General features: G+C 47.5%; 7 protein-coding genes across 7 annotated transcripts; 4 read left to right on the top strand and 3 right to left on the bottom strand.

Annotated features, from left to right (window-relative positions):
• Positions 1-168: 168 nt before the first annotated feature.
• On the bottom strand, positions 169-4866 carry N7469_010029 (BTB domain and ankyrin repeat protein; the record flags this gene model as incomplete). The annotated part of the gene is made up of 1 exon (XM_056648934.1): positions 169-4866. The coding sequence occupies one exon, from the start codon at positions 4864-4866 to the stop codon at positions 169-171; it is 4698 nt and encodes a 1565-aa protein (XP_056496065.1).
• Positions 4867-5529: 663 nt separating this feature from the next.
• Positions 5530-7628, bottom strand: N7469_010028 (MFS general substrate transporter; the record flags this gene model as incomplete). The annotated part of the gene is made up of 9 exons (XM_056648933.1): positions 5530-5677; positions 5750-5919; positions 6028-6136; positions 6198-6440; positions 6505-6880; positions 6939-7090; positions 7148-7298; positions 7423-7472; positions 7528-7628. 9 exons carry the CDS (start codon positions 7626-7628, stop codon positions 5530-5532), a joined length of 1500 nt encoding a protein of 499 aa, XP_056496064.1.
• A 694-nt stretch (positions 7629-8322) lies between these two features.
• N7469_010027 (naringenin-2-oxoglutarate 3-dioxygenase) lies at positions 8323-9813 on the top strand (the record flags this gene model as incomplete). Its single annotated transcript, XM_056648932.1, has 6 exons — positions 8323-8377; positions 8428-8529; positions 8611-8779; positions 8845-8968; positions 9025-9452; positions 9570-9813. 6 exons carry the CDS (start codon positions 8323-8325, stop codon positions 9811-9813), a joined length of 1122 nt encoding a protein of 373 aa, XP_056496063.1.
• A 1559-nt stretch (positions 9814-11372) lies between these two features.
• Positions 11373-12812, top strand: N7469_010026 (uncharacterized protein; the record flags this gene model as incomplete). Its single annotated transcript, XM_056648931.1, has 1 exon — positions 11373-12812. The coding sequence occupies one exon, from the start codon at positions 11373-11375 to the stop codon at positions 12810-12812; it is 1440 nt and encodes a 479-aa protein (XP_056496062.1).
• Positions 12813-14355: 1543 nt separating this feature from the next.
• On the top strand, positions 14356-17514 carry N7469_010025 (uncharacterized protein; the record flags this gene model as incomplete). Its single annotated transcript, XM_056648930.1, has 3 exons — positions 14356-14595; positions 14737-14835; positions 14917-17514. The coding sequence occupies 3 exons, from the start codon at positions 14356-14358 to the stop codon at positions 17512-17514; spliced, it is 2937 nt and encodes a 978-aa protein (XP_056496061.1).
• Positions 17515-18485: 971 nt separating this feature from the next.
• Positions 18486-20754, bottom strand: N7469_010024 (WD repeat NOL10/ENP2 family protein; the record flags this gene model as incomplete). The annotated part of the gene is made up of 2 exons (XM_056648929.1): positions 18486-20458; positions 20538-20754. The coding sequence occupies 2 exons, from the start codon at positions 20752-20754 to the stop codon at positions 18486-18488; spliced, it is 2190 nt and encodes a 729-aa protein (XP_056496060.1).
• Positions 20755-21133: 379 nt separating this feature from the next.
• On the top strand, positions 21134-25732 carry N7469_010023 (uncharacterized protein; the record flags this gene model as incomplete). The annotated part of the gene is made up of 5 exons (XM_056648928.1): positions 21134-21175; positions 21228-21513; positions 21581-24352; positions 24402-25052; positions 25107-25732. The coding sequence occupies 5 exons, from the start codon at positions 21134-21136 to the stop codon at positions 25730-25732; spliced, it is 4377 nt and encodes a 1458-aa protein (XP_056496059.1).
• Between the last annotated feature and the right edge of the window lie 2263 nt (positions 25733-27995).

Genomic DNA, 27995 nt, shown 5'->3' with positions numbered 1-27995 from the left:
AACAACAACCCACTAAGACGCAGTGAGTCACAAGTAGAAAGAAATTGTTAGAAATGGAAATTAACCATTGACATGAAGACATAGAGAGTCAAGTATTGGGCACTCCAACGCTTGGTAGACCCGAGAACGCTTTGCCCAGGGCGAAAATGAAATCAAACAACCCCATGTTTAACCCTGATTACCCCTATCTTTGCCTTTGCCACGATGTTTTCCACCGCGGCGTGCATCCTTCCCTGTAACATGATTTCCAGCCGTTCCAGCAGGAGAGTCCCGAGGCTGTGATGATCCATGCCCATTCACACCCTTTTTCGGGGTAGATTGAGCTTGTTTCTGGTTCTGAGGTTTACCTTGAGGTACAGGCTGCTCAGATGCAGAAGTCTTGTTGCCTCCACGTCTGCGTGATTTTCCAGGAGTAGCCGTACCTTTACCAGCACGTCCACTTTTTCCACCGCCCCGTTGCTGTTGCTCTTGCTGCTGGGAAGGTTCGGGATCCAAGAGACCTTGAACACGTTTACTTTCTTGGTCCCACCATTGTTGAAATTCTTGCTCGGCTTGAATTTCATCAAGATTGTGTTTTGCTGTAGCAGCTTCTCGGATTTCGTCCTTCTCTGTTTGTTGTTGGTGAAGGATAGAAGCCAACGAGAAGGAACCAGATGAAGCAGATGGAGATGTTGCATGTATATCAGGACGTGGAATGTGGCGGATTGACTGGACTGAAGGGCGAGGAGATGTTTTTGGGAGAGAATTTTGAGAGGATGGCGAGGGTTTAGAGGCAGGTGATTGGATATTTGCTGAAACAGTGCGACCTTGTGACTGCACTGGAGTTGCGACAGGTTTCGACCGCGGAGGTGGTGTTCCCGCTACGGTTTGGCGCATAGTCATGGCCGGCCTTTGGGCAGGTTTCTGTCCAGAGGTAGGTGGACTAGTAATGGCTTGACCTGGAAGAGGGTCTTTGGTAGGTGTAGCTGGGGTAGCTGGGGCAGCTGGCGGGGGCAATTGCCATGGATTCCGTGATGCTTCTTTGGCCTTTTCTTGTGCAGCGAGCATCTCTTGCATCTGCTGCTGTTGCATCTTCTTACGGTCCTTTTGAGAAATCTTTTGGGTGAAATTGCTGCTGCTTTCACGACGACCGGACATTCCCAAAGTCAAATTAGATACGCGAGACTGCGAAGTTTCGCCCATGATATCTTTGAGATCCTTTTTGCCGCTAGGTATCCCAGGTGAGCCCCACGGCGCCGAAGTCTCAGCCGGTGACCCCAAAGAACGCTTCTGATTAAGTGCAAGAGATCTCGATTCGGTTGGAGACTCTGATAGCAAAGCATCTCGATTTGATGACATTTGGGCGTCCAAAAAACTAGTCTCCTCAATGGATTCTGGTATACTTGTCCCAAGAGCTGGAGACTCGGGATATGGACTGTCACTCGGTCCCACACCACGCAAAGCGGCTTTGCCTTTCGACAAATCACTCGGTGACAGACAAGCCTCGTCATCCATTTGAAACATCAAGTCCCCAGTTGACTGTCTAGGCTTCAACATAGGACTGGTGGCTGAGCTCCGAAGATCTTTGGGAGTGCTGACCTTCCCCTTTTTGGCGGAAACCGGCGTTCTGTCATTCGCAGTTTGTCGTGGTCGCATATCGTACGATTCTCTATGATCTAACCGCGTCTGTAAAGCCATTGCATCAATGCGTCGTTGTTTGTCTGTCTCAACAGAGCTGACAATTTCTGGATACTTCTCGAGGACATATGCATCGGAGTTACGCCCTCGCGAGATTGGGAAGCAAGCCAATTGATTCTCGTGGCAGACCAAGTCAAGCTCCCCCAGTAAGGCATCGTCCAGGTCCAAGTACTTGTTCGCAAGCATGCTCTCCAGATCAAGGCAGACATACTCCAAAGCAGCCTCTTTGAGTTCCGCCACGTAGATGGGGGCAACTGAGTTGAGAAGGTATGAGATGTTGCGAGTGTTTACAAAACGACCGATCATCTTCTGGCAGACCTGTGATAGTCTGTCGATCATCAATTCGTTGGCAACGTACATCACATCCAGAAGCAAGTCAATCAGGTCTTCCATTGTCTTGACGCGGACTTGATCGAACAGTTGTTCCTCTGCGTCGGAATAGACGTAGCGCAAGACGAAGTCGAATATAGATCGATCGATATGCTTCAAGTCGACGGACACTACTTTGTCAGAAGTCCGCCGGGATGCTAACCATCTACCTCCAGAACGGCCATGGAACAAGGCCTCGAAGAAGGGACAGCGCTGGCAAATGACTTGGCTATGCATCTTGAGATTCTCGCCCTTCAATTGAACAATCACATCGGCATCGTCAAAGAAAGAAGGATTATTGATTGCAAGAGCCATGTCTGTTTTCAGGCTTCGTTGGGGCTCGACCATCAATCTCGCGGCGCGTTCTAGCGTCGGAAGACCAAGCTGCGTGGCAACCCGCATAACTTCGGTACGTACCTGACGGTATCGAGCCGCATTTGCGGGTGAAGTCTTCGCGAGGTGCCAGACATCGAGGATACCATCAGTGTATAGGAAGAAGATCAAATTCATCACGGTCAGGAAGTCAATTCCTTGGAACCGGATTTGCGTTTGTCCGTCTTTGTCATATTCAATGTCAAGAAGATCAGTCACAGATGAATAATATGATAACCGGAATTCTTGAAGCGCCTTATGAAGGACGGGACTTCGCCCAGAAAGGAGAAACTGATGTGCTGGGATGCGCAGATCGGAATTTGATGTTGTCATCCAAATAGTTCCAGTAGACTGCAAAGACAGGAATTGACTTTCAATGTCCGAAGAGAAAAGAATGGCCTTTTTGAGTGATACTCCTGCTGAAAGCGCGATGTGATCGTCTGTGGCGTCAAGAATCGTGTCAATATCTTCGATTGCAGGAAGGACAAACGGTGAGAGAGGTAGCAGGTCATCCCACAGCGTGCTCCGACCAATGTGCACTTGTTCTCGGGTCACATCACAATCGCGCTGCGCCACCGAATATGCTCCGAATGCATTGCTGCGCACAGCTATAGCTCGAGACAGGCCCGGTATGCGTGCAAACTTGTAGTCCTTAGAAGAGCCATCCTTGCGCTTGGTTCTTTTTTCCTTTCGCCAAGCTGTCCCAGAGGTGGTGCAAATGATGATAGACCCATCCTGTCCCACGTCAACATCGCTTGCCGCCATGTGAGACTTCTTCACAGACCATGCCCTCAAAGGTGAGGCCAATGAGTTGCGTATCTTAACTGGATTTGTCGTAGATGTCGACGTCGACGAGTTTTGTGGCTTGTTAACCTCAACAGTGAAGACCTCTCCGGAACTAGACAATGCACAAATCGTATTGCCCCCACTGGCAAGTTTGACTACACGGTTGACTGAGTGGTCATACCGCGTCGCCATGAAGCTATCGCGAATAAAGCTAGAGCTGGCTTCTAGAGGGAAGGAAAGCTTCGAGTACCCATATTGAGAGAATACCCACACCTCATGGTTCTGCAGCAAAACAGCCGTGGCACGGTCAATGGCAGAAACCGTCTGGATAGGACATTGAAACAGGGACGCTCCCACACGGCGAGGGGTAATTTGAACTTCGAGAGACCTTGCATCGGAGTCAACAAGTCCTAATTGACCCTCATTCTTGCCGAAAGTATAAAGACCCGAGTCGCTGAAGACTACGGAATGTATAGCCGATGCTGCTGCACCCATTATCCTCTCTCTTTTGAAGGCATTGAAGATCTGCCGAGGAGTAGTCTGGATCGGGACATCATTTCTGTTGCTTGTCCGGGGCAAGCTATAGCCTAGTTGGCCGAATGTGTTACTTCCCCAGCTGAAGATCTCGCCTGTATCGGTGATAGCAAGGCTATGGTCTTGGCCCAAAGCGACAGACACAACCGCTTTACCTGCCAGGCCACCGGTTTCGATACAGACGAAAGTGAACCTTGTTGACTCATCACCGGTTCCAAGACGACCACCGGGCCCAAAGCCACACATAAATAGATTTGCTTCTGGATCATCCGTGATGATGGCAGTATGTAACTTTGACATGACCATATTTCGGTATTTGATGGGCTTGTTTGTTATAATGGCTGGCAACTCTTCCGAATCAGGATTGAGCAGGTCTTCGAGTCCTGCATTTTCCATGCGTTCCACATATTCCCGATAGAAGCGATGGAGTAGATGATCGGGGCGCTGGACGGTAACACGTTCTGGGAACTGTCGATCATCCTGATCTCCAAGTCCAAGATTCAAATTCTTATTGCTTCCAAAGGTAAAAATCTCATCCGCGGAGAAGTCTATTCTGGGGTCTCCGGTGTTTCCGTGCATGAATGAGCCAATCTCTTCTTCGTCGTCTTCGTGTGATGTGGCGTTGGAGGCCGCATCGTTCTCTAGTTCGTGGGAAATTCTCGAGCCGGGGATTTTGGAGAGTATCTGCTTGATATCACGAGATGTAATGGTTGCACCATAAACGTCAAATGGAGAGTATCCTTCACGATCCTTGATCTTGATCAGAGTACCGCTTTGGTGGTGAGCGGATTTGCTATTGGCGAGCCTCGTGAAATCTGACACATTATCGCGAATCATCAACGCCCGCGCGATTGAAGCGTTTCCCGCATACAATGCCCTGTGTAAAGCTGTCCAACCACTTTCATAGTCCTGTGCATAAATATCGAGCGAAGGATAGGCGTCGAGTAGTGCGCGCGCAAAGGTGTTGGCGGTAGGTTTCGGCGACGAAGCGACATGGTGTAGCAGCGTCCTACCATAATGATCACGAGCATTTACATCGGCGCGTGTACCTTTCGGGTCCGGACTCTCGAGGAGCCGCTGGAAGCTCTCGACATCATCTTGAATAAAAAATTCCCAAAGCTTGCTCATGTGTGCCCGGAGAAGCCGCGCAGTGGCGATGACCGGGACGCAGGGTGTCCCGAATGGAGGAAGTGGAGGTTCGGCGAGCTGCTTGATGTGTATAATGCTTTCCAGAGTAGTAGTATTCTGGCTGATGAGAGTCGAAAGTAACGTCGAGGCGAAGAGAGATGTGAGAGAGAGAGTCAAGAGTCAAGAAGCAAGAAGCAAACGCGCGCGGGGGGGCAGCGTGGCTTTTCTTATCGATTCGCTCCGTCATGTTCCTGTGGAACGCACAATCCACCAATCAAATCAACCCAGTCCCTCCATGCGGCCAAAAGACAATCGACGAGTGGCAGCGAATTGTTTAAGTCGGATGATTGGATGATATCAGATGTATACCATAGACATTAATAGCTAGTATACTGAGTATATTAGGTATATAATTGCATGTTGTATTATTATTATTATTATAATTAGTGTAATGAATAATTTCTAACAGTATAGAGTACTGATATTGATATGTTGAATATTTAAGCAAGTTGGATATTATTGTGAAACTTCTAGATAGATTACCAAGATAGTCACTATTCATAGTGGGATAATAGTACTACTACTAGTAGTGCTTAAAATACCTACTTATGTTACACAGTGTATAGGTATACACTATGTAACTCTGGAACTATGAGTCACTGCTTAACTCTCTCTTACTGATGGAGACTCTGAACTCCCTGCCTGCAGAGCTCTCTCTCTAGATATCTTTGTATCTACTCCATCAATGACAACAGTCTCTTCATCTACATCACTTTGATCGGAATCAGAGGATTTGTTCTTTCGCTGATCCCTGTGGATAAAGTTAGCCCTGTTCAAAATGCGCACTGCTGGTCTTCCCCAACAGCGTTAACGGTGTTCGTACCGTCGGTGGATGAGAATAGCAGCTATGAAACCAGCCCATAGAAGAAAATAGAATACAAAGGTCACAGGCCAGCCTTTTCTCCATCTTGGAGCACCGTCTGGACCAGCCGTCGGAAACAGGAGAAGCGGAACCCATATATTGAACGAGTACCCAAAGGTCATCATAGATCCCTAGCCGATGTAATAAGTCAGTCAAAAGCTTGGAGATATATCCTTACGCCCGGCTCTCAAAACTGGATGAACCCAAGTTATACAGCCGGGGATGATATTTTGACATACCATAAGCAAGGCTCGCTCTTCAGAGTCATCTTTGACAATGGTATTCACTGTCGAGTACAGGATCGGACTCAAACACCCTGAAATGCCAAAAAGATACCACGCAAAGAACCTAAAATTCGTCGCGTCAGCTCTTTTCCCCGCGAAAAGATAATATAAAAGAATGGACTTACTTCAATGCCGTAGGAATAGTCCATACGATCATGCAAAGCGTCGAGAAGAGAACACAAACTGATGCCAAGGTATAGATGATCCATGGAGGGTATATCGATGCCAGAGTCGCACCCAACCATGAGGCAATAATAGTGATCGCATACACCACAGTAGGCAACTGATTAATTTGAGTCACGGAGTAACCCTCTGCCTTTAGCCATAAATTCATGTATGACGATGGATATGCTGAGATGATCATGCATCTATGGGAGATGTGAGTACGGTCCATCCGGGATCCTGCAATGGAGTGGTTCTAGTCAAACTCACGCATAACAGAAGATGAACACCCAAATACGCCATCTCTTGAATGTTCGCTTGAAGACATCTAGTCCAAGCTTCCCTGGTCGCCGGATCTTCGCCCTGGCCGCCCTTTCCTTTGCCAGCGAGATATCACTTTCCGAAAGGTAGAAAGGTCGTGGCGAGTCTGGAATGCCGGGGAAGATGATAAATCCGATCAACGCGACGGGAATAGTGAATATACCGTCGATAATGAAAAGCCATCTCCAACCCGGCATGCCAGAAACTCCTGACAGATTTGTGTATGCTGCGGCCTGCAAATATCCACTCACCATGGACCCAAGTGGATTACAGATAAACCAGGCACCCGCTCGCTTGAAAAGCTCTGGCCCGGAATACCATGAGCCTGAATCAAAGAGAGTAACTGGTTAACGTTTGTATTTTATGCGCTTTGGAAGACATACCTAGGATAAAATGAGTTCCCGCAAAGACAGGCGCCTCAAGTGCGCCGACGAGGAATCGCAGTGCATAGATCTGATGGACGTTCGTCACACGGCTTTGGGCAAATGTACAGATTCCCCATAGTACTTCCAATCCAGGTAATAGCCAGCGAGCTCTAGACTCAGTCAGTAAATTCTTCAGTAGTCGATTGGTTGCGACAAGCTAAACGCACAGACTTGGGCGGGACATTAACAAAAGGCCAGGCACTTGAAATACCACATATGCAGTGAAATAGCAAACATTAAAGTAATTCAGCTCATTTCCATACAGACCGAAGTCTTCCTTCAGCCCGCTAACGTAGGCATTGCTAATATTTGTTTGGTCTATAATAGGATTAGTTGATCGGTACCCCGGCGCATTAGATACTATGATTCGTACCCAAGTATTTTACAAAGACTGCAAAAAGGTTAGTACAATACCTTAAGAGCCTGAATGGGATCCTCTTACAGCATAGACAAGCGAATATTAAAATAGACAAATCAAGCTTGAACAGCAATCTAAATGGTCAACTTCATGGTCATGTAAGTCCCAGCAAGTCTGGAATCTACTCACTTTCTCTCTTCGGAGGGATATGCTGATGGATACCAATTGAATATCTCTTTGAAGACCCCCAATAACGACGGACGTGCCGACGATTGCTTCGCCTCAGACATGATAGACGGTACACTGCCCGCAGTAGAGCCGATTTTGCTAAGGTGGTTTCACACAAAGCTGGGCTTCCTTCGGAGAATTTTTAATGTTTTCAAATTACCTCTACGTGTAGCTGGGATGGTGTTTATTTTGAACTCTCAACTCTTCATCATCTGATAATAACTTTTACACATCTACATTCTAGTATTATCTCGTGGCTTTCTTGTAATCGCCCCGCGTCTTGTCGCCATCGAAATCTATCCGAGAGAAACAAGTGCCGAGATCAGCTCTAGACAACATTAAGCACAAACTAAAGCAGAATTGAATGCTCTGAAAGGGTGACGGATAGAATCATTTGCTGAAACATGCTGGCTGCGACATTTCCACGGGTAATGGCGTGCCTAATGAGTAAATCGAGCGGATGGTTTTCCAGCCGGAGATTAACCAGTATCACTTTCAAGCTGTCTCTCATTCGATGACTTTATGGCGTGCTTTATTCATACTGTACTAGGAGAAGATACTGCTAATGATATGTTGCGCAGAAGTGCGGGGTCGATATTATCCTTCGAGACCTTGTTCGAACTAGTTCTTATATCTCACTCATATCCAAAACGTTTGCTCACAAGTACCTTCATATTGTACATTAGCTACTTGAGACCATCACTTGAGATACTGAAACTTGAATTTGAAAATAAGTCACAACCATACAATATCAACATGCCTGGGAAAATCATTGACAGATATGATCATGTACCTGTGACCAAAGAAGACTGTGGGCGTATCCTTCCCGTGTTTCCCAGGTTGACACTAACCGCAATCCAGTGGACTGGGCTGAGCTTATCACCCTCGATCTAAGTGAATATGAGCAGCCTGGAGGCAAAGAATCTTTAGTCAAAAAGCTTGAGCATGCAGTTCGACACGTTGGTGAGTATGAAGTAGTTATAAAGTCCCTTCTTACGTTCGCCTCGATTTGCGGTAACTGACTATGGAATCGGGTACGCTTAGGATTCTTCTATGTCAAGAATTTTAACATCAGCCAAGAAGAGGTCGATCGCCAATTTGCTTTTGGTCGTGAATTCTATGCGCTTCCACTTGAGGAGAAACTCAAATATCACAATGCGGATGACCTCGTAAAGGGTGAATATAACGGGTATCGACCGGCTGGTCATCGCATGTAAGACTCACAGCTATTCGTAACACTATGTCTAGGCGAGACCTCATTTACTGACACTTGGCTAGTCTCGGCAACGGCATAAAAGACAATGTGCAGGTGTACAACATTCCTAAGTTTGATGGATATCATCAACGACAGCAACCAGCTGTCCTTGCCGATAATATCGCTGAGATAGAAGCATTTAGTCGGGTAATGGGCCCGGTTCAGATATGGTATATGGCGAAAGCTAATAAATTCTTCACTAGAAATGCCACACAGAGGTAGTCGAAAAACTACTCCGTCTATTCGCCATTCTCCTCGAGCTTGATGATGAAGAACAGCTGGTTCGCGATCACCAATATGATGTCCGTGGAGAAGACCATCTGCGCTACATGCACTATGCAGCTCGCAGCGCCGAGGAAAACAAGAAAGTTGGAAGCTTGTATAGTCCCGGTCACACGGATTTGGGAACAGTCACACTGCTCTTCCGGCAGCCAGTGGCCGCCCTGCAAATTCTTAACTCCGAGGGGGATTGGAAGTGGGTTCGACCGCAGGATGGAACTATCACGATCAACACATGCGATGCTTTGACTGCTCTTACGGGTGGATTGATCAAGTCTAGTATCCATCGGGTACATGCGCCTCCTGCGGATCAGGCACATGTTGACCGACTAGGCGTGTTGTATTTTGCACGGTAAGTCAATACCAGCATACCAAGGTGGATATGGGTCATCCGTGAAATTTGGGCCATTCCATTTCTTCTATCGTTTTCCCGGAGATTTCGAAGGTTAGGAAGGCTAATTTGAACTAGACCAAACAATCATATCGTTCTGGACCCCATCGCGAACAGTCCACTTCTGAAACGACTTGGATTGACACAGAATGTCTTTACTGAACTTGGCCAGCATCTCACCACTGAGCAGTGGGTTAAAGTCCGACAGACGCAGCAGCAGCGACGAAATAGAGATGTCAAGGTATCCGATGATGGGAAGTATACTTACGGCTCCAAGGATCTGGAGATTCTTCCTGGATTGGATGCCAAAGTGTACAACTAGATCAAACATTTCTGGACTAGTGTATAGTGGAGTTACATTACACTTCCAATTGAGAGATTATTGCGGACATCTCAGAAAGAATGTCGCCCCGGCTCTCCTTTTCTCTGATATTTACCTGCTGGTTTAATTTCAAGAAGTGCGGCCCGTAGTAGTAATTATGGTACGACCTCATCATACTGACTTGGTGATAAGGACCTTTGTCTTTCTCTCCCAACTTGGGAGAGAAAGACAGCTCGAATAGATTTCCAATTATTATCATTATCGGAATACAATTTCGTCTCATAAGATAAAAATTTTCTTACAATTTATCTTCCACTACACGGCCAGAAAGGCACAGCTTGGTAGCCATCGGAAGTTTTTGCGCTCATGAAGAACGGAAGCCCAAAATCAGGGCACATTGAAGTACACAAACCTTACCAGCCTAGGATACCATACATCTGGACAGTCCGCCCATGACCAGGTGGTCTTGGTGGCTCCGTTCCGAGGTATGTCGTTGGAACTATAATATATTGGATTTATTTCTGACATGTGTAGCGCTATTAATCTCGCGAGGATATGAAATCTCTACTTCCAAGGTTGGAAAGCATTGCGACTATCCTGCAGGGAAATGTTCGGCGTGTGCGGGGTTTGGCCATGAGGTAGCAATGCGCCATCGCGAGGTTTTTATATTGATATGCGCCGATATCAAACTAATGAGAGACGGCTGCAGGCACTGAGATTTGAAGAATGATCCTATATTATGACAACCAAGCCCAGACATTAAACACCGAAAGCCAATAAATGGGTTTCCTGTTCCTGAAAAAAATAAAGACAAAAAAGGGATTTCAATTTTTGGGTCGGGAGATCATCATTTTGATTTCCAGTAGGACTAGTAGTCCATAAGACAGGGGTGGACCCCAAAAATTGTTTAAAATATAGATGAAAGCTAGGTGATTTAATACACAATTGAGCAATTATGAGATACAGCGGTTACTCAGCCAGCCAAGGGTTTAGAAAGGATGCTATCAAATCTCTACTACAACCAACTACAATACATACTTCACTCCGGCAGTGTCCGAATCACCCCAAGCGAGCCCTAACGCCGATCCATAAACAAGGCAAAGGCTTCTTCGTGCGGGGTTTGCGCCGATCACTCATGGTGGCCCCATGTTTCCCCAGGGGTTTTCCCCAGAATAGGCTCGAAGGTTGAGGAAACACAGTATTTGAACTACCCGAGTACTTTGGATCAACATGATCCGATATTAAGGACTGTGGACTTGAAAGACCTGCTATAGCCTAAATCGTCAAATAATATCATCACACCATTGCGTATTCGCATCGTATACTAGTAATCCGCAGTGCTCCGTCAGGATGCAAAATGCAGGAACATCTCTCTAATGGACTCCGGACTGACGATCCCTCCACCCCAAAAACCCCTCTGCCTCGGCAGAAACTTCTTGATCACATTCGCAGGATTGATGGGCGCGGTGAATATTTATCTCCATTCCATCCGACCTCTTTTTTAATCGGTAGGAATCAGCCGAAGCAGTAAGATATTTCTTCTTTAGTGTTGCTTCATCATGGTCTCTGTCACAGGATCATCGGTTCGCCTCATCGTGATGGCCTTTATGGCTTTCATGTTGACAATCGCGTCTGCTCGACCTACCTCTGAGCGGACAACCTCTCTACTTGCGCCTCGTGGTCTCCCAAAGGCACCCGCCGATGATCCATTCTACCAACCGCCAGCTGGTTTTGAAGAGAAGGACCCCGGGACCATTCTGCGCCAGCGTAAAGTCAGTGTTGCCTTCCTGGGACTCATCCCTGACCCAGTTGATACATATCAGCTGCTATATCGCACGACTGCTATCAATGGCTCTGCTATTGCGACAGTAACGACAGTCTTTAAGCCTGCATCACCCAAGAAAGACAGATTCGTCTCCTTCCACACAGCATATGACAGCTCTGCAACAGTCTGCAATCCCAGCTACAATTATCAGTTTTTGGCACCCCAGACCGACATCATCTCTTCGGCTGAACAATTGCTGCTTCAGGCTTATCTGGCTCTGGGGTATATTGTTGCCTCTCCAGATTACGAGGGACCCGACGCTGCTTTCGGTCCCGGCCGTCTTGAAGGCATGGGTGTGCTGGACAATATGCGTGCTGTGAGCAACTTTGGCCCGAAACTTGGTCTAACAAGTGACAATCCCATGGTTGTTGGCGCAGGTTACTCTGGTGGTGCCATTGCAACCGGTTGGGCAGCTGCTTTGCAACCAACTTATGCCCCTGAATTGGACGTCAAGGGTTGGGTTCAAGGTGGAACCCCTTCTAACTTGACAGGTACTTTGGTATTCATCGACAACACCGTTTTTAGTGGATTCATTCCACCTGCGGTTGTTGGTCTCGCGATGCCCAGTGCCTACGGTGCTGAGTTGAATCCCATTATTGAGAAGGTCTTGACTGATAAGGGTCGGAAGACACTGGAATCTGCTAAGACCAACTGTGCAGTTGGGGATCTCCTCAGTTTCCCAGAAATGTCACTCTTCTCCACGGATGTTCAGACCATGGGTTGGGATTTGCTTCAACAACCCACAATCAAATCCATTCTGAGCAAGAATGTACTTGGAGTCAATAAAAATGAGACCCCTACTGCACCAGTGTTCGTGTACCATGCTACACAGGATGAAGTCATTCCTTACTCGAATGCCTCTGCCATGGTCAATTCATGGTGTGATAACGGTGCGGATATTAAATTCACCTCGTATGGCAACGGTGGCCACGCAACCACTGAAGTGATTGCCTTGCCGGATGCCATTAACTTTGTCGAATCTGCCTTTGCAGGCAACACCACCAAGGGCTGTTCCCGGAACACCAAGCTGGATAATTTGCTAAATCCTATTGCGTTGGGATCCGAGTTGGAGCCTATCCTGACGAAGCTGATCGATGTGCTAGCCGCTTTGGGACGAGATGACTCGAATGTCAAGCAGAACATCAATGTCATGCAAGACAAGGTTACCTGGTAATTCGTTGGCAGCTAGGTACTTTTACTTGTGCTGATACTAGTAATCCACTTGGAATACTTGAAGTACCAGGGTGTATGACTTTCCGTGCTGCGGGCGGTAATTTGAAAGATATCATGATGGCTGCTCCAGAATGGGATCCTAATAGTAGAAACCCGAGTAGTACAGGTGTACTCGGTATGTAGTTAAAGACGGTATTCACATATATATATGTAATGGGATTTTGGACGGTTTCATGCTCTATACGATAATTAGTAGAAATTAGTAGTACTAATGACTAGTAGTCATGAAATCGGCAACTGTACCTATGCAGGTTCGACATTGCTTGACTCATCGAGATAAACTTCCAGACTCTGTCGTACTCAGTTGCGTCATTTCTCTGCGGCTCTGCTGTGCGGGTCTCCCGAAAACGCCTGAGCGCGGTGTGCCTCGCGTAGACGCCCGTGCAGGATGCTGCAGCGATAGGATATGATAGATCAATCAGGCAGCTGTGGTTGACTGAACAGTTGAACTTGCAAAAGTGAAATATCGCATCTGGTAGAGAAGACTTCGAGGGTAAGACAAAAGGGATGATTTAGATTACTCTAGATATCATTAAACAAGATCAAAAAATCGACTTGAAGAATGTCAATCACCTGCTTGCCGTCAGCTGCGGGCTTATCTGAAGCGGTGAGTGTTTGGATCCACTAATCAACTACAGTAGTTAATGGGCTATGTATGTACATATATATAGTACTTTGTAGAATTTTATCTCCGGATTTACTATAATTACAGCCAAAAGAAATAAATATAAAAAAGAAATTAAACCTAAAAAAAAAAAAAGAAATATCTAAAGCCCCGTTAAATCACCAAGAATAAATCATCCAACTTCACCACATACCAAATATTGTTGATCAGCTGCGAGTGGCGTAGGCTGACGAGCCCAAAGTTCCCCCCTCAAAAAAGTCACCCACGCAGAGTCACCGGATGTGCGTCACAGTAACCTCCCTCTCTTCTTCTTCGCTCCTGAACACCTTACTTTCCTCTTTCCTCCTTCTTCCTCTTCTCCTCCTTCATCCTCTTATCTTCCACCCGTTAATTTAACTATATTCCAAAATTGATTCAGGGCCATGGCTATTGTCCCGTAGGTTCCACAACGTCCTGACGCTGTGAACCCTTCGTGCGGATCGGATCTGCTCTTTGGATGCGGAGAAGCTCCTCAGGTTCCGAAGGTCCCAGGTCTAGATTCTGCCCTTCGATCATGCTCGTTGTGGTCTTGATTGTCTCTACCGAATACAATCTCCCATGATAATTTCTTGAAATATTTTTTTATTTTTTGTTTCACCCTTCGTCGTCGTCGATCTTGTCCTTTGCCTCTTTTTTTTTTATGTTAGCATGGCCTTTTGCACTGGCCCCACCGACTCGCTGCGCTGCTGATAACACAATCGTGCGCTGGTAGCACCTCTCCTCCTCCCCCCAGCACCCGTTTGTCGGGGTAAGCGCTATTCAAGCTATAATATAATACGGTCTGGAAGGGGGTAACTGATCTCTAGACCAGCCGCTCATAATGCATCAACACCCTCGTTTCCCCACCGTCTCCCCTCTGGCTCCGAAGCCATCTCCTAGAGCGCCGGCCGCGGCTCGGGATGACCTCAAAGACCAAGACTCCGTCCCACCCTCCCCCACTGTTGACATTCGAACCAACTCTGCCAAAGGCTTGGGCATTGATGGCGGGGCAGAATCCTCTGAGCAGCGAGCTACGGCTCCAAGCAAAGAGAATATGTCCAAGTTGAACCAGATCATCTCCGTATGTGTTTTGCTCTATTATTCTCGTCACCGCCACCACCATCACCACCACCAACTTTGACGTCTTCATTATCATTCCCATCTTCAACTTGAACCTGGCTATAAGAAATCATAAGTCATGACTAAACATTATCATCCATAGAACTACCATACGAAAGCCGCTCTGATTGTTCTACAGTCGCGCGTGGACCTCCCTCCTTCGTACCCAAAGGGTTCCGATACTCCCAGGATTAACCGCTGGGTGCGTCTCTCCTCCATTCGTTTCTCCCCCTCCCTTGGCTGCGGTAATAGAATAACTGATTCGTGTCTTCTATGATAACAGTTTAACGTTGAGTTGAACGATACCGATATTCTACGAGAACAACTTCGAATCTGGCGAACGTGTGATGCCACAGACAACCGACCTCCACCTCTGCTTATCGAAACGTACTTGGATACCAAAGGTCTGACCAAGAACCAGAGCTTAGTGATACTTGACGACAATGGAAAGCGTTGGGATGTCCAAGACTCGCTCGAGGCTCTACGAACAGCAGTCCCCCATCTCCAACGGACAAAATCAGATGAGATCATCCTGGAGCGGTGGAAGATAGAGCTGGGAGAATCTACAAGCAGGCCTCCGGTTGATCTGGGCTCCTTATTACCGACCGTGTATAAGAAGAGCATTGTTCTATTCCGATCTTTGTTTACCTATTCAAAGTTCCTGCCTGCTTGGAAGTTCTCTAAACGGAACACAAACTTGCGTCGAAGTCCTGCCCTGGAAATCAAGTATCGTGTCATAGATGGCAGTATCCCCACTAATGAGCATTCTGCATCGTCTGATCACTTAACCGCCCCGCTATACGAAGGTAGTGGAAAGGTAGTGGATACTTACAGCTTTGGAGTGACCGACTCTCCTGCTGGGCCATTCTCGGTGCAGGTCACTTATCGGACAAACTGCGACTTCCGCGTGGATGACTCCGAAGCCCTGCTCAGCTCTCGTTTCATGGGTGCTGATGATGATATTTTCCGTCCCTCTCTTCCATCGGAGAACATCAGACCAAATCCTGAGGTTGGATCAGTCCCGGTAGAAAAACGGAAAGTTGGAGATACCGACTGTTCACGGGCGTATGGCAGTTTGTCCACGTTCCACCAGGTTGGTCTACCGGCTGGAACGAGTCCTATATCAGCTTTGCGTGCTGCAGGAGAGGCTGCCCCGGACTTCTCTTCGTCCCCGGATTCTCCATCCAAGAAGCTCTTGCCTTCGGCGAAGATAACACCCGCAGGACGAGCTGCTCAAATTGCAAATGAGAGTGGCAGTGGCTCGAACTTCGCCCGTCGTCCATCTGTCTCGTTCCAGCCCTTCAAAGCGCCCCCTCTCTCTGCTTCCCCGGCCCTGGTAGATACCCCACTGGGTGTTTCACCTCGGACAGCATCAGCTCGTGCGTCAGCAGGGACATCCGCCGAATCGCGGGTTATGCCGCCACCATCTGTGGCAGCCTCTGCACGCAGACCCGCCGCTCTTGTATCAGAACAAGTCATCTCTTCTTCCAACTCGGCATCGCCGAAACCAGCACCTATTACTAGATATAGCAGTTCGTTTAGCCACAGACGAGGCCGCCCGTCTTCAGGAGGCACCACCAAGCCGGATGACGAAGTGTCAAGCGGCAAGGCTAGTGCGGCTTCATCTAACGTACAACCAGGTTCCGGCCTTCTGGCAGAGCCAACTGGAACCAGCGCGGAATCTATCCATGCGGACGATGAGAATATTTCCGAGTTCTTGAAGATGCTTGACTTGAAGAAAGATTTGATGAATACATCTAGCTCTACTATTCAAGAGCCTGGACCCCGCAAGCCAACTGCCACATCGGCAGCTCTTGCTCGGTTCCAGCGCATGCGTGATTCCAATGCCGCACTATCCGACTCTATGTCAACATCGATGCATCTTCGTCACTCATCTTCATCATCCAGCAAGCATCTTTCTGGTGTCCCGCAAATGGTTGCTGGCACATCTATTTCTACCGCCTCCTCTCCTGGCAAGCCTATATCACCTCATACCCCTCACACACCTGCCATTCGATCTCGCCTTAGCTCTAACAGTGTTGCCGATGAGATTGCCACGGAACACGACCGGCGTGTCCCAAATATCGAACACGACTCGGCCCTTGAAGAGAACACTACTGGTGAATCTATAACGCAGCGTGATCCAAATACCGCCGCAGCTATAGACATACCTATCTCCCCTCGTGTTTACCCTCCAGCGTACCGTCGCTCAAGCTCCGCAGCTCAGCGACGTCGACCAGTCGTGGCCGACGACGATGAAATATTCCCCTTTGGCATGCGGAGTGTAAGTCTCGGAAATGAAGATGCAGTACATCCTCTCCCAGACGCCTTGCCACGCATGAATGAGGATGAACATCCCGATCCCAATCTCTACCAGTCTCAGCCAGAAGATCAGCAATGTTCTGGTGAGAATAATGTACCCACAGCAAGCGCTACCGGCGCGTCACGCCCATCCGCAACCTCTTCGATCTCGAACACACATCTCTACCAGCCACGCTTCGCTAGTTCGCGGGGTCGCGGATACTCAGGTGGTCAATCCCTGAGCTCTGCCTCGAGCAGTCTTGCAAGAGGCTCGGCGATTCCGCCGCATTTGTCTGAACGTGATGCTGATCGCGATGGTAATGCTAGTGGTAGCACGAGCGGTAATTCCACGATGGAACTTCGCCGTGGATCAGGCCAACGGCCCAGTGCCAGCCGTGCTCCACCATCTGCGGCTTTCGAAGACGATGAGCCCTTGCTTTTTGCCATGAGTGACTTTGGTGCTTCCCGGCGCAGCCTTGAAGAAAATCGAGGAAACCATGGTGGCAATGACTCGAATGGTGGTTCTCGGCGAGGTAGTGGGAGAAGAGGAGCTGGGCTTCCCAACTTCCACGTTTGGTAGACTCATCACTCTATCCAAACTCCTCCCCGATGTTCCATCTTGTTTGAATTTGATTTTACTTCCCTTGTGACATTTGGTCAGGCTTGATCCCACCAGGCCAAGCCCCTTCGAATACCCCTTTCTATTATTATTATATCTTTTCTATCTCTCACCCGGGTCTTGGTTTACCCCGGACAATGCGACGCGAGGTCTGAACGCGTATCTTCTCTTCATTTTCTCTTGATTTAAAAACTCCTTGTTTGACATGGTGCCTTCTTCTTATAGATTGGATTGATTGATTGTTGTTTTTGTTATTCCCGTCAAGGTTGATCCTCATGTGCATAGATATTGATCTCCGAGCCCATCGTTCTTGTTCTTGTCATGACTGTTTCACTTCCTGCTTTCCCGGCAAAGCGAGTTGAGTCTTGCATTGCTTCTAATCTTGCATTTTGCAGTGGTTGATGTCATTTGATCTTCCTGCACTATCGGTCCTTTGCTGATCTGGTTCTTCAAATATCTCAATTCTGCAAATTCCCGCTTTAACGAGACGATGTCTTGATCTTTTGAAACTCAATAAATAAGAAATTATACGATCTTTGCGTCCATACAATGTGGTATAAGCAATTAACTCCATCTTGTGTAAACAGGTCTGTTTTTCATGTCTTAAGGTCTACCTATACGTGAAAGCATTGGAATGGAACAAGTAGTCCCATCTGGCATGAGGAAACAGGATCAACGTATGTAAACTTTTATTCGTAGAAAGTGCTATAATAATGTGAACCAGACTCCAGATGCTGAAAATGATCCGTCATGCAATCCATATAGGTACAAAACAGTAAAGACGCCAGCCGGTACAGTAATCGAGACTTTTTCAATATCAACATGGGGTTCAAAGTAATCCACCATTTAAGCGAATTACCATCAATATTTTTCACGGGTATCATAAGTAAATGCTCGGCCAGTGAAATGACCAAAATCAGTCTTATCTCACATTACATCTTCCGGAAAGTATTACCAGAAGCACTGCGACGTTCCTTGGTCTTGAAATCGGTCTTATCGTACCGAACCTCAGGCTTGCTGTTCTTGGTTTTACCAGCGGGCATGAAACTAACTTCTCTCTCGCCGACGACAGCGTTTGATCGCGCGGGTCGTTGCTTAGTCTTCATCTTTTGGGCACGAGAACCGAAGGATCGATCGCGTGCGGAGTTGGTGCGAGATGAAGATGATACCTGCATGCGGGGAGGAGCACGCTTGGTACGCTTGAAATCGGAAGAGGAGATCTTGTTAGAGCGTTCGAGTTTGGCGGGTCGTTCGTCTTCGCTGCTATCGGAATCAGAGTCGGAGCTGGATCCGGGGATATCGTCGACGGCTTCTTGTTCGACGGCAGTTAGGCCTCGCTCTGCACGTTCCTTGCGAGCAGCAGCGGGTTCGGGAACTGTGCTAGGGTTGATAAGACGGAATTCATGAGAGTTTTCGTCCACAGCGAAATCCTCGTCTTCAAATAGGGCGTTGAAACGGTTATCGGCCAGAACACCCTTGGACTTCTCCTCGATGTTCTTGGATTCCGTCTTGGTATCATCTTTGGCGGGGGCATCGACCATTTCCGCGTCACCACCACGCTCGAGTACACGCTTCGCATCACGACGCTCCTTCTTCTCCTCTGCATTGAGCAATCTCTCGGCCAGTCTCTTGTTAACCTTGACAGCAGCCTTCTTCTTGCCGCGAATACGGCTCTCTCGCTCCTTGTCGATCTTCTCCTTGACTCGCTTGGCACGTTCCTCCTCCCAGATGTACGGGTTGGTGATCAATCTGGCCTCCTCGTACAGACGTTGAGCCACGAAGTAACCGTGCATGTATGGTCGAAGTAGATTGGTGCGGCCAATAAGATGCTCGAGATTAAGGGTGCGAAGCTGGGGCACAGTCAAGAACTTGTAGTTATCGTAAACAGCACCAGCGTTAGAGCTGGTAAAGGCGTTGGGATCGTTGGGGTCCTCGGCCATTTCCTCGACCAGGTTATCCAGGAATGAGCACCATTTAGGTGCTGGTCCAAGTTGTGGGATGAAGAATGAGTGCTGTTGGCGTCCTTCGTTAGCCGTGAGAAGCATTCCGCTGTCCTTGCACCAAGCCACCGAGTTGATATCCACCGCGGGTTCAACAGATGTCCAAGGAGCACCGTCGCGTGGATCCCAAAGCTTGATGATTCGCTTATCGACTGACATAATCTTGGGCTCCATTGTTGCTTCGCGGGTTGCGGATGATGACTCGAGGAATTGAAGTGTGTGAATCGGGAATCCGTATCCTTGATCCTTCTTCAGGAACGGGACAGGAGATCGAAGATCGTAGAGGTGAATCAGACCGTTAGAAGATCCAGTTCCTAATGTAAGACCAGAACGCTGGAATGACAGCGCAGTGACTTCGTTTCTCGCCTCGTCTAGAGCAGGCTGTGTAGGCGGGGAAAGCACACCGGCACGGCCCTTGGCTCTGGGATCCCAGAGCTCGACGGTACCAATTGTGGTACCGAACGCAAGAAGACCGTGACTCTCTTCTGCAATCGCAGCAGTGTTGACCGCACCCGTATTAATTCCTCCCTGAAGCGTACCACCACCTGCGGATGTGAAATCATCGCCGCCGACGTCTACCTCGAAGCTTCGCATATACCGGCCCATTTCCAAATTAAGACGGAAAACCTCACCCAAACCGTCCTGGTTAACACCAACAGAGGGAATAAGTGCCTCGGTGGAGTTTCGGTCGAAGACAAGGTCACGGCCATATCGCGGAAGACGAGTGGTATAGTGGCATCCTTGAGGGGTGTGAAATTCAAGAGAACGGTCAGATTGAAGGTGGAGGGACTTGGAGTAGTCGGAAGATAGAAGGATGAATGTCGTGTTAAGAGCAACTGTATGACGAGCCCATGATAAAGATAATTGAGGAAGATAGTGAGTATGAATTTGCGGCTTATATGTGCCTAGCAACACAAAGTTAGTTGATTAGATTGCGCACTCTGTGTTTTGTTTTTTACGATAGCAACCAAACTGCGGGCTTACCTGTACTCATAACCCATTCGCCATCTTCGCTGGCCCGAACACATTGACTGGCCTCTTCGAACTCGAAATCCTGAAGCAACTCGACACGATTCGCATATTCGGGATCATCCTTCAAGCTGCGCTTGCGACGTCTAGCAAGCCACTCCGGTAATGGACGGGCAGTGTTGGAGCCCGAGATGGTATAGACGGGTACCTCCGACTGATTGGACAGCTTCATGGCGGAAGTCTAAAAAAGTGTCGAGCTGAAGCACTCTTCTCTGCGTGAAGAGAAAAAGTCTCCAAGCAAAAAATGGAGTTGCGATAAAAAAAAAACGCGAAGATAAGGCACACCACGTGACTCTTGGCACCGGGATCCGCAGCGGCGATTGCGCGCTGCGAACTTCCCCGGACGGCCTCGACTTGTTGACGTTGCGCCGTGTTGCCCAACGCTTCTGCGATGTCTCTACCTGCCTGATGGCCCTCTGCACTCGACCTGAACTGCGCGCGCACTTTGATGGAAATCATTCCTTATGGCCCGATGGAAATGAATTCTCGAATACAGCTCATCAACCCTCTTATTTGTGAATGCTCCCGGGGCTGTCCGCGACCGTTGAACCATGGACTTTCCCGGAAGCGCGACCACCAATATACATATTATTGTAAGCAAGCTTGCTGCTAGTTACTTGACATGGACTCACAAAGAGACGTTAGGATGGCTTCTCCACCATCTATTGGAGAATATACACCGAAGAACAGGGCATATCAAATCATCCCCAAGACGGACCGGCTAATGGATATACGATTTTGAAACATCTGGGTCGGTTGAAGGATTTAGAGGCTCGCTTGAGAGGATTGAACTGTTTGGCGTCATGTCCAAGGCGACTTGGGTTATGGGTGTTCTCCGCAACTCCAGACTTCGAAAGCCTGGCCTCCCTATACACCAAGGAAGGTGATACAGAGACGACTAAGATCCTTGTGGATACAACAACGCTCAAGGGTATGTCCCTGATAATAATAATCTCGGGTGGAGCTTGCGTTTATCTTACAACGCTGACTTCATATAGTTTCCGCATCGGGCAGTGTTGCTTCCCAAGAGTTGATCAAGAGCCTTTCAGCAGAGTCTCAAAATGTGACTAGCACTCAGTCATCTGCACAACAGAGACCTCAACAGGCTCAGTCAAATCCACGACGGCCAGACGGATACAGTAGCTCCGCTGCTATATACGCTTCTTTCGTGTCAGCTGTCACAGGAGCTATTAGCCTTCATCTCATCCGCAACCGCGGTGCATTACCACTCGGCTCGCGCACCCTTTTTACAGCCGTGGAAATAACTGGCTACGAAAGCCCTCGTATTGATAACGAAAGTACCCTTTCCAAGTCTTGTCTGACGACACTCAATGTCCAGTTGAACGCCTGGGGAACACTAACGATATCACCACAAACAATCGCACAGCCGGGGATCACCCGACTATGCAGTCCCCGTGATGACATTGATGATCTTTTGAGAGTACAACCTGGGTCCGATATCTGGCTTTGTCCAAATGGGGCTATCGCAAGATTTGTTACCGCAAATATTGAAGCCCCAACCGTTCCTTCACCAGAATACCCCTCATCAGTGAACAATTTCTCGAAGCAACAGCAGTGGAAGCTTGATGTCGTTCAGTGGCTACTTAATTATGGTTTGCATATTGATTCAATTGATGATGAACCATGGGTTGAGGTGGAGGTTTGGGAACCGTTCTTTGCAAGACTAGCTGGAGAAACATGGCGCCAGAGTGAGGATAACCAGTGCACCCTTCCATTGAAGCGCATGTTATGGCCTGCGCGATTCTGCTTCAAAAGATCTGGCCCGATGGTCCAGTCCTCTTGTCTCCTTCCTACTCTGGATGATCCGTTAGACTTTGCCGAACAGTGGTTTTCGGAAACTAGCTCCCTCAAACTGAATCAAGATCTTCCTAGTATTCCTCTTACAGAGGAGCCGCAAATGAAAGATCATGATATGGCTTCCCCACAGCTTGACAGCACGGAAAACCTAGAGAGCCTTTCCAGGTTGGCTCAGTATCCTGATTTACAAAGCACTAATTTGGTCTATCCAACACCGCCAGATGGTGCTGTCACTGTCGGCATTAACAATACAAACGTATCCGAGATGTCCCCCGATGATCCCGACTTCAATTTATCGCCAGCCGCCGAACAAGATGTGAAGAATCCATCTAATGTGCAATTCTCACCAGATCTCCAAGTAGGCACGGGTCGATATGATGCCAGTGATGATGAGGATCTCTTTGGAGATATGAATGACAAAGACTTTGGTTCCAAAGAGATTACCGATGCGGATTTCAGCTTCTTCGATGACCCGACTTTCGAGCCTGCGGTGGAGGATGAACCTAGTCATGAGATGTCGGCGGAAACACCCATGCCGGCGCCAGAAAAACAGGAGGTAGTAAAGCAGGAATTCATGGAAAACGCGGAAGCAGGTCCAGGAGATGGCCCAGTGGAAGCTCATCAGGCCGTTGATCTCCTAGAGAAACAGGAACATGATCCCAAGGGAGACCTTCAGAAGAGCCCGGTTGACGAGTCGATGGCTCTAGATGGATTTCCACCATCTCCCAAGGAACCCAAGTCTCAAACTATAAGTCCCCCATTGAGTCCTGTGGAAATCAAGAAAATCCTGTTTCCAGGATCAGAGGGCCAAGAACCGAATCAAATGGACGATCAACGGATCCAGCAAGGCCACTATCATCCTATCGCATTCAAAAATAAAATGGGAGATTGGGACCAAAAATATGGAGCGACAGGAAAGTTTTGGTTCTCTACTGGGGGAGCCTCAGAGACGTTGACCCAAGACTCAAATTCCATTCCTACGATCGGCATTCCCCATCGTGGTAGAGGTAATGTGCAAACAAAATTGACAGGTCAGAGTGCAACTCTTTCGACGCTCGAAAATCACAGTCGATCGTCGTCTGTTTCAAGCAGCAATAGCAGCGATTCAAGCGACGATGCACCTCCTGAGAATGCCTCTTTACCATTAGCATTTCCCATGCAATCTCTGAAAAGAAAGCGTGTACCATCTGAATCCGACATTCAATCGACAGCGTCCCCAGCTAAGTCTTCGAACGCACCTGAAAGTGCTATAGTCTCTAAGGGCGACAACACTACGTTTCTTGGCAATTTCCTGGCCAACTTTTCTGACTGGACTTTCATCGGCTATTTCTCTGCTACCCAAATTCAACAACTGCCTGTCCTTCTGAAACGAGAAGACCAGGTGCCGATTGCTCAATTATTGGTCGATCAAATTACTCAGTCATCTTTTGAGCATCACCTAGCTCCCTGTGTCAACCTTTTTGGCTTGAACAGCGAAGATATGTTGATGCAGACCTGTCTCGAAAGTGCAAATCTCCTTGGCGATATGGTCAGACTCGACCTCAAAGGGTACACGGCACTTCAAGAAGATATGGCAGAAGCACAGTCGCCTTCTCGTGATCTTTCTAAGAGTCCTATCTCCAAATCATTCGCTCCACATCTTCGTGTCCGACGAGGCAAAGAATTTCTAGAGGCTCTTCCGCCATCAGTTTCTTTCTGGGAAACATTCGGTCTCGAACCAGCTTGTGGTGCTAAAGATATTTCGGCCTATTGCATTCACCCTCTTGCGGCATCGGAGGCAGCGAACGTGTTCCTTGATCGCTTCAGTCTTCTATACCAGAGCTGCAATTTTGGAGCTCACACTCGAGGCAATCAATCCACGGCGTTCGCAAAAGGTCTCGGGTCATGGGGCTCAGAAAATTCCAGCTACGGCTCCCTGATGCAGTCTTTGAATAGGCTCTGTGAAAAACTAGGTATGTTTGGTTTCTACCGAATACAAGATCCTTACTCATTGGTAAATAGGAAATGAGCTAGCTCAGGCCCCACCGACTACTGATAACCATGTCGTCTATATCATCAATCCATTCCCGCATGCAGCAGCACTTGCCGATATCTGTGCGGCTTTCTGGCGCCTTTTCCAACAATTGGCCGCAGACGCTGACCAGCAACGGAATCAACGAATAAATGATGTTGTTCTTCAAATAATCCCCATGGAATTCATTCTATCTGAAGATTCCATGGTTGTACCCACTCAGCCTGATTACCAGAATCTTGCGCTCGAGGTGTATAGTCGTTGTCGCCCTAAAGATGTTGATGCAGGCCCTTTTACATGCGCATCTGCCATCTCTCTGGCGAATCCTACTCCAAAGAGCATTGCGTTCCGGCTTGTGCCCGAAAAAGTGTCGCCACTGCAGGATGGTAGGAGCTTGCATCTTGCTATCTCGAAAAGCTTAGATCAGCGCTGGATCTCCGCTGCATGGTCTGATGGGGATGGTAGCCTTCAAGTGTCTATGTCCTATTGCTTGAAGTATCGTGGCCGAAGTTTGCCAAGGCCGATTGGTGAGGTGCGCAATGAAATATGGGCCACGACGAAGCATATCATAGACAATCACCCGGCTCGCTGGAAGCTCATATTGGTCAATACCGAACCGATGGATACTGATGACATCGAAGGTACGCTTTCTTTTCCACTTTGAATGGAATACTCAACTTACTAAACATGAACAGGATGGGTCAGTCTTGCTGATCAGCTTAACAAACTCCGTCCCGGTGCCCTGGAGTTGGCCATCGCCACAGTCAGCACAATCCCTGATCTGCTACTTGAGACACCTGCGTCGCCCATGACAAATAACGTCCTCAACCCTCATCTTTCATCGACTCCTGTATCGACTCCCAATCCGAGTATGAGCATTGCTTCTCCCGAACAGATAGGCAATGCTCCCACGCCAGGAGCCCCTTACAATGCTCCGACACCCACAGAGGCATCAATAGAGCCGGACTCCGACGTGGTGCTTGCCGACATGCGCGATGAATCTTGGACAGTAATATTATCCCACCGCCTCAACAATTCCCACCACGTTACCGAACTCCGCCCCGCGCTGGTTAGCGGGTATCTTCTTCGCCGCAGAGGCACCACCGATAGCGACGGCGTCTTCGCAATGACCGTGAATCTGGTTCACAGTCCACGGTCTGCTCCATCTCATGAAAATATATTGAGAGATATTCTCGGCATGTATCGAGATCTAGCAACACTTTCCCGGGCACGGGGTATTCGCAGTGTACAAAATAATACACTGCCGTGGCACATTGCCACTGCACTGAGAGCACAGGAGCTCTTGAGCTATGTCTTGTGAGGAAAGGGGTTCATGTCATATTATTATCATTTTCATTTCGGCGACGGCGTTTCTGGATTGTTTGGTTTAAATGTACGAAGACAGTTGGGTGCATTGCATACATGTTGATTTTTAGGCAGGAGATACCATTGGAGGCATGGGTTTGATTTACGTATAAGCGAGACGGTTCTGCATTGATTCAGTTATATTTACCTTATATTTGCTTACTACATATTGCATATTCCGAATATACTATCTCGTGAAAGCGATTTATTAGACTTCTTCGCAGTTGGTGTGGCCTTTTGAATGATCCCCAGTTTACAAGTTTTACTTATATTACACTACTATACTATATTGTGTAGTACTAAGTCGAGTAGTAGTAGTATCTATCACCCTTTTTGATATATTCAATGTCAATTGTATATTTCAATTCTTGGTCATTCACTGGCATCTATAGTATAATCCACGTATCATAAAACGTAACAAGCAAACCATGTTCATGTAAAAATCATCCTCAAAGGTACAAAGAAGAAAAGAAATGTGTTCAAATAATCCAACAAACTCCACATCAAGAAAAAGCAATAAAAAAAACCATATGCGCATGTGTTCACAAATTTAGCTCTTCAGCTTAAAAGTTATACAGAAAAGAAATTAGGCACTCAGGCCATTGTCGCGAAATTCATATCGAAGGTCGTTATGTCTCGAGAAATCAGAGCGGAAAGAGGGGTATCGTGTCTTTTGATCGGGTTATTGGGAAGATGTTATGTTGCGTATAGGTGTAATAATTCGTGAGGATATGATATAGTCCATGTAGGGTAATCAAGTCCTCTTCTTCGGGGTTTTGGGTTTGGGTTTATTTTCGTCACCCGCCGTCTGCACTTTCTTCATCGGGTTGTTGCTTCTTAGAGAAGAATGAAACGTGGTTTTGTACGGCCCAAATGGCAAATCCAGCAATCGCCAGGATGAGGAAGAGGACGATGATAATAATCGCGATGGTGATGTTGCGTTGCACCATGGTTGTTGGTATGGTATAGATATACCCCGATTGGGCTGCAACGGGGTGAGGAAAAGATCAGAGCAGTTTGACTCAATATGTATAGGTATGGACGTGCTCGGATGCAGTGACAATGATAATAAAGTGAGGGAATCAAAGTCCAGTCGTTTTCGAAGTTGAGGATTCCCGGTGCACGTTGAAATCTCTCAGAATTCCAGGAACTTGCGGAGAATTTGCGTGGAATGTGTAACTTCACAAGTTTTGTAGATATACTCCAAATTGTATACAAGTCCGCAGTGTCTTAACTTGACCAACCCCGTTTACTTTCGTTCAATTCGTGGGTGATAAAGTAAAGTAAAGAAAAGAAAAAGCCCCTCTCAATAAGAGAAGACAAAGTAGAATAAGAGGGGAAATTTTAGGGGAATCGATAAAACTGGGGGATTTTAAAAGAAACGACGCTTCCCAGCCATGTGCTTTTTGCGCGGTGGCTGGGGAAAAGTCCGCGTGGGCTTGGCAAGAAGTTTGAGTCGAAGGATTTTCCATGATTCGAGATGTTTTCTGAGACGTGTCAGAGTATTTAAATTAATTCGTTTCAAGTCAGGATTAGGTTGTATCTATTTTTCTTTTCTATGTATATTCGCAGGGTTGAGTGGTATTTCAATGTGTACTATTACACCAGCCCAGTCAGTGTACTATGCAAATGCAGGAGATCTGCCCGATCGCAGCCTCGTCGATCACGCCTCTCCTACCACCCATTTTACACTCTATATATATATATATATATATATTTTTTGTTTGTATGGGGTATCTTATTGGTTCGTAAACTAACACACGTCCAACGCATCACTTCTACCAACACTGTAACCCTTTGATCTGGTCCCAACTCCATGCCAAGACTTTAATAAGTATCCCTAACTACTGATACTCTGAGCAGCACACACCATGCTCGCGGAGTATAAAAAAGTGTCTATCCCAGGGCGGCTTGAAATGATTTATACTGTTCCATTGCGGTCGCTTGTATCATTTGCCCATTGCTTCACAAGTGTTGGCCATGTACCTGAAAGTACAATACTTTTGGAGATTCGTCACTCACCTTCGCGAAGACAAGTAAGATACTTTGAATAACTATAGCCAATACTGATTACTCTTGATCTGTTCGACTACATGTGAGCTTTCTCAGTTTGCAAGCCGTACAATTAGTTATAACCATTAGGCTGTTGTGTCAGAGGAGATCCCACGAGCTGCTCCGTTGGTCTAGATGTCAACGTGGATATTATGTGTAGCTAGACT

Source organism: Penicillium citrinum (assembly GCF_028827155.1).
Source record: "Penicillium citrinum strain IBT 23319 chromosome Unknown utg000009l:1.0-4274883.0:1.0-4276374.0, whole genome shotgun sequence".
Lineage (NCBI taxonomy): Eukaryota > Fungi > Ascomycota > Eurotiomycetes > Eurotiales > Aspergillaceae > Penicillium > Penicillium citrinum.
Note: the sequence above shows the minus strand (reverse complement) of the source record. Positions and strands in the feature narration are given on the sequence as shown.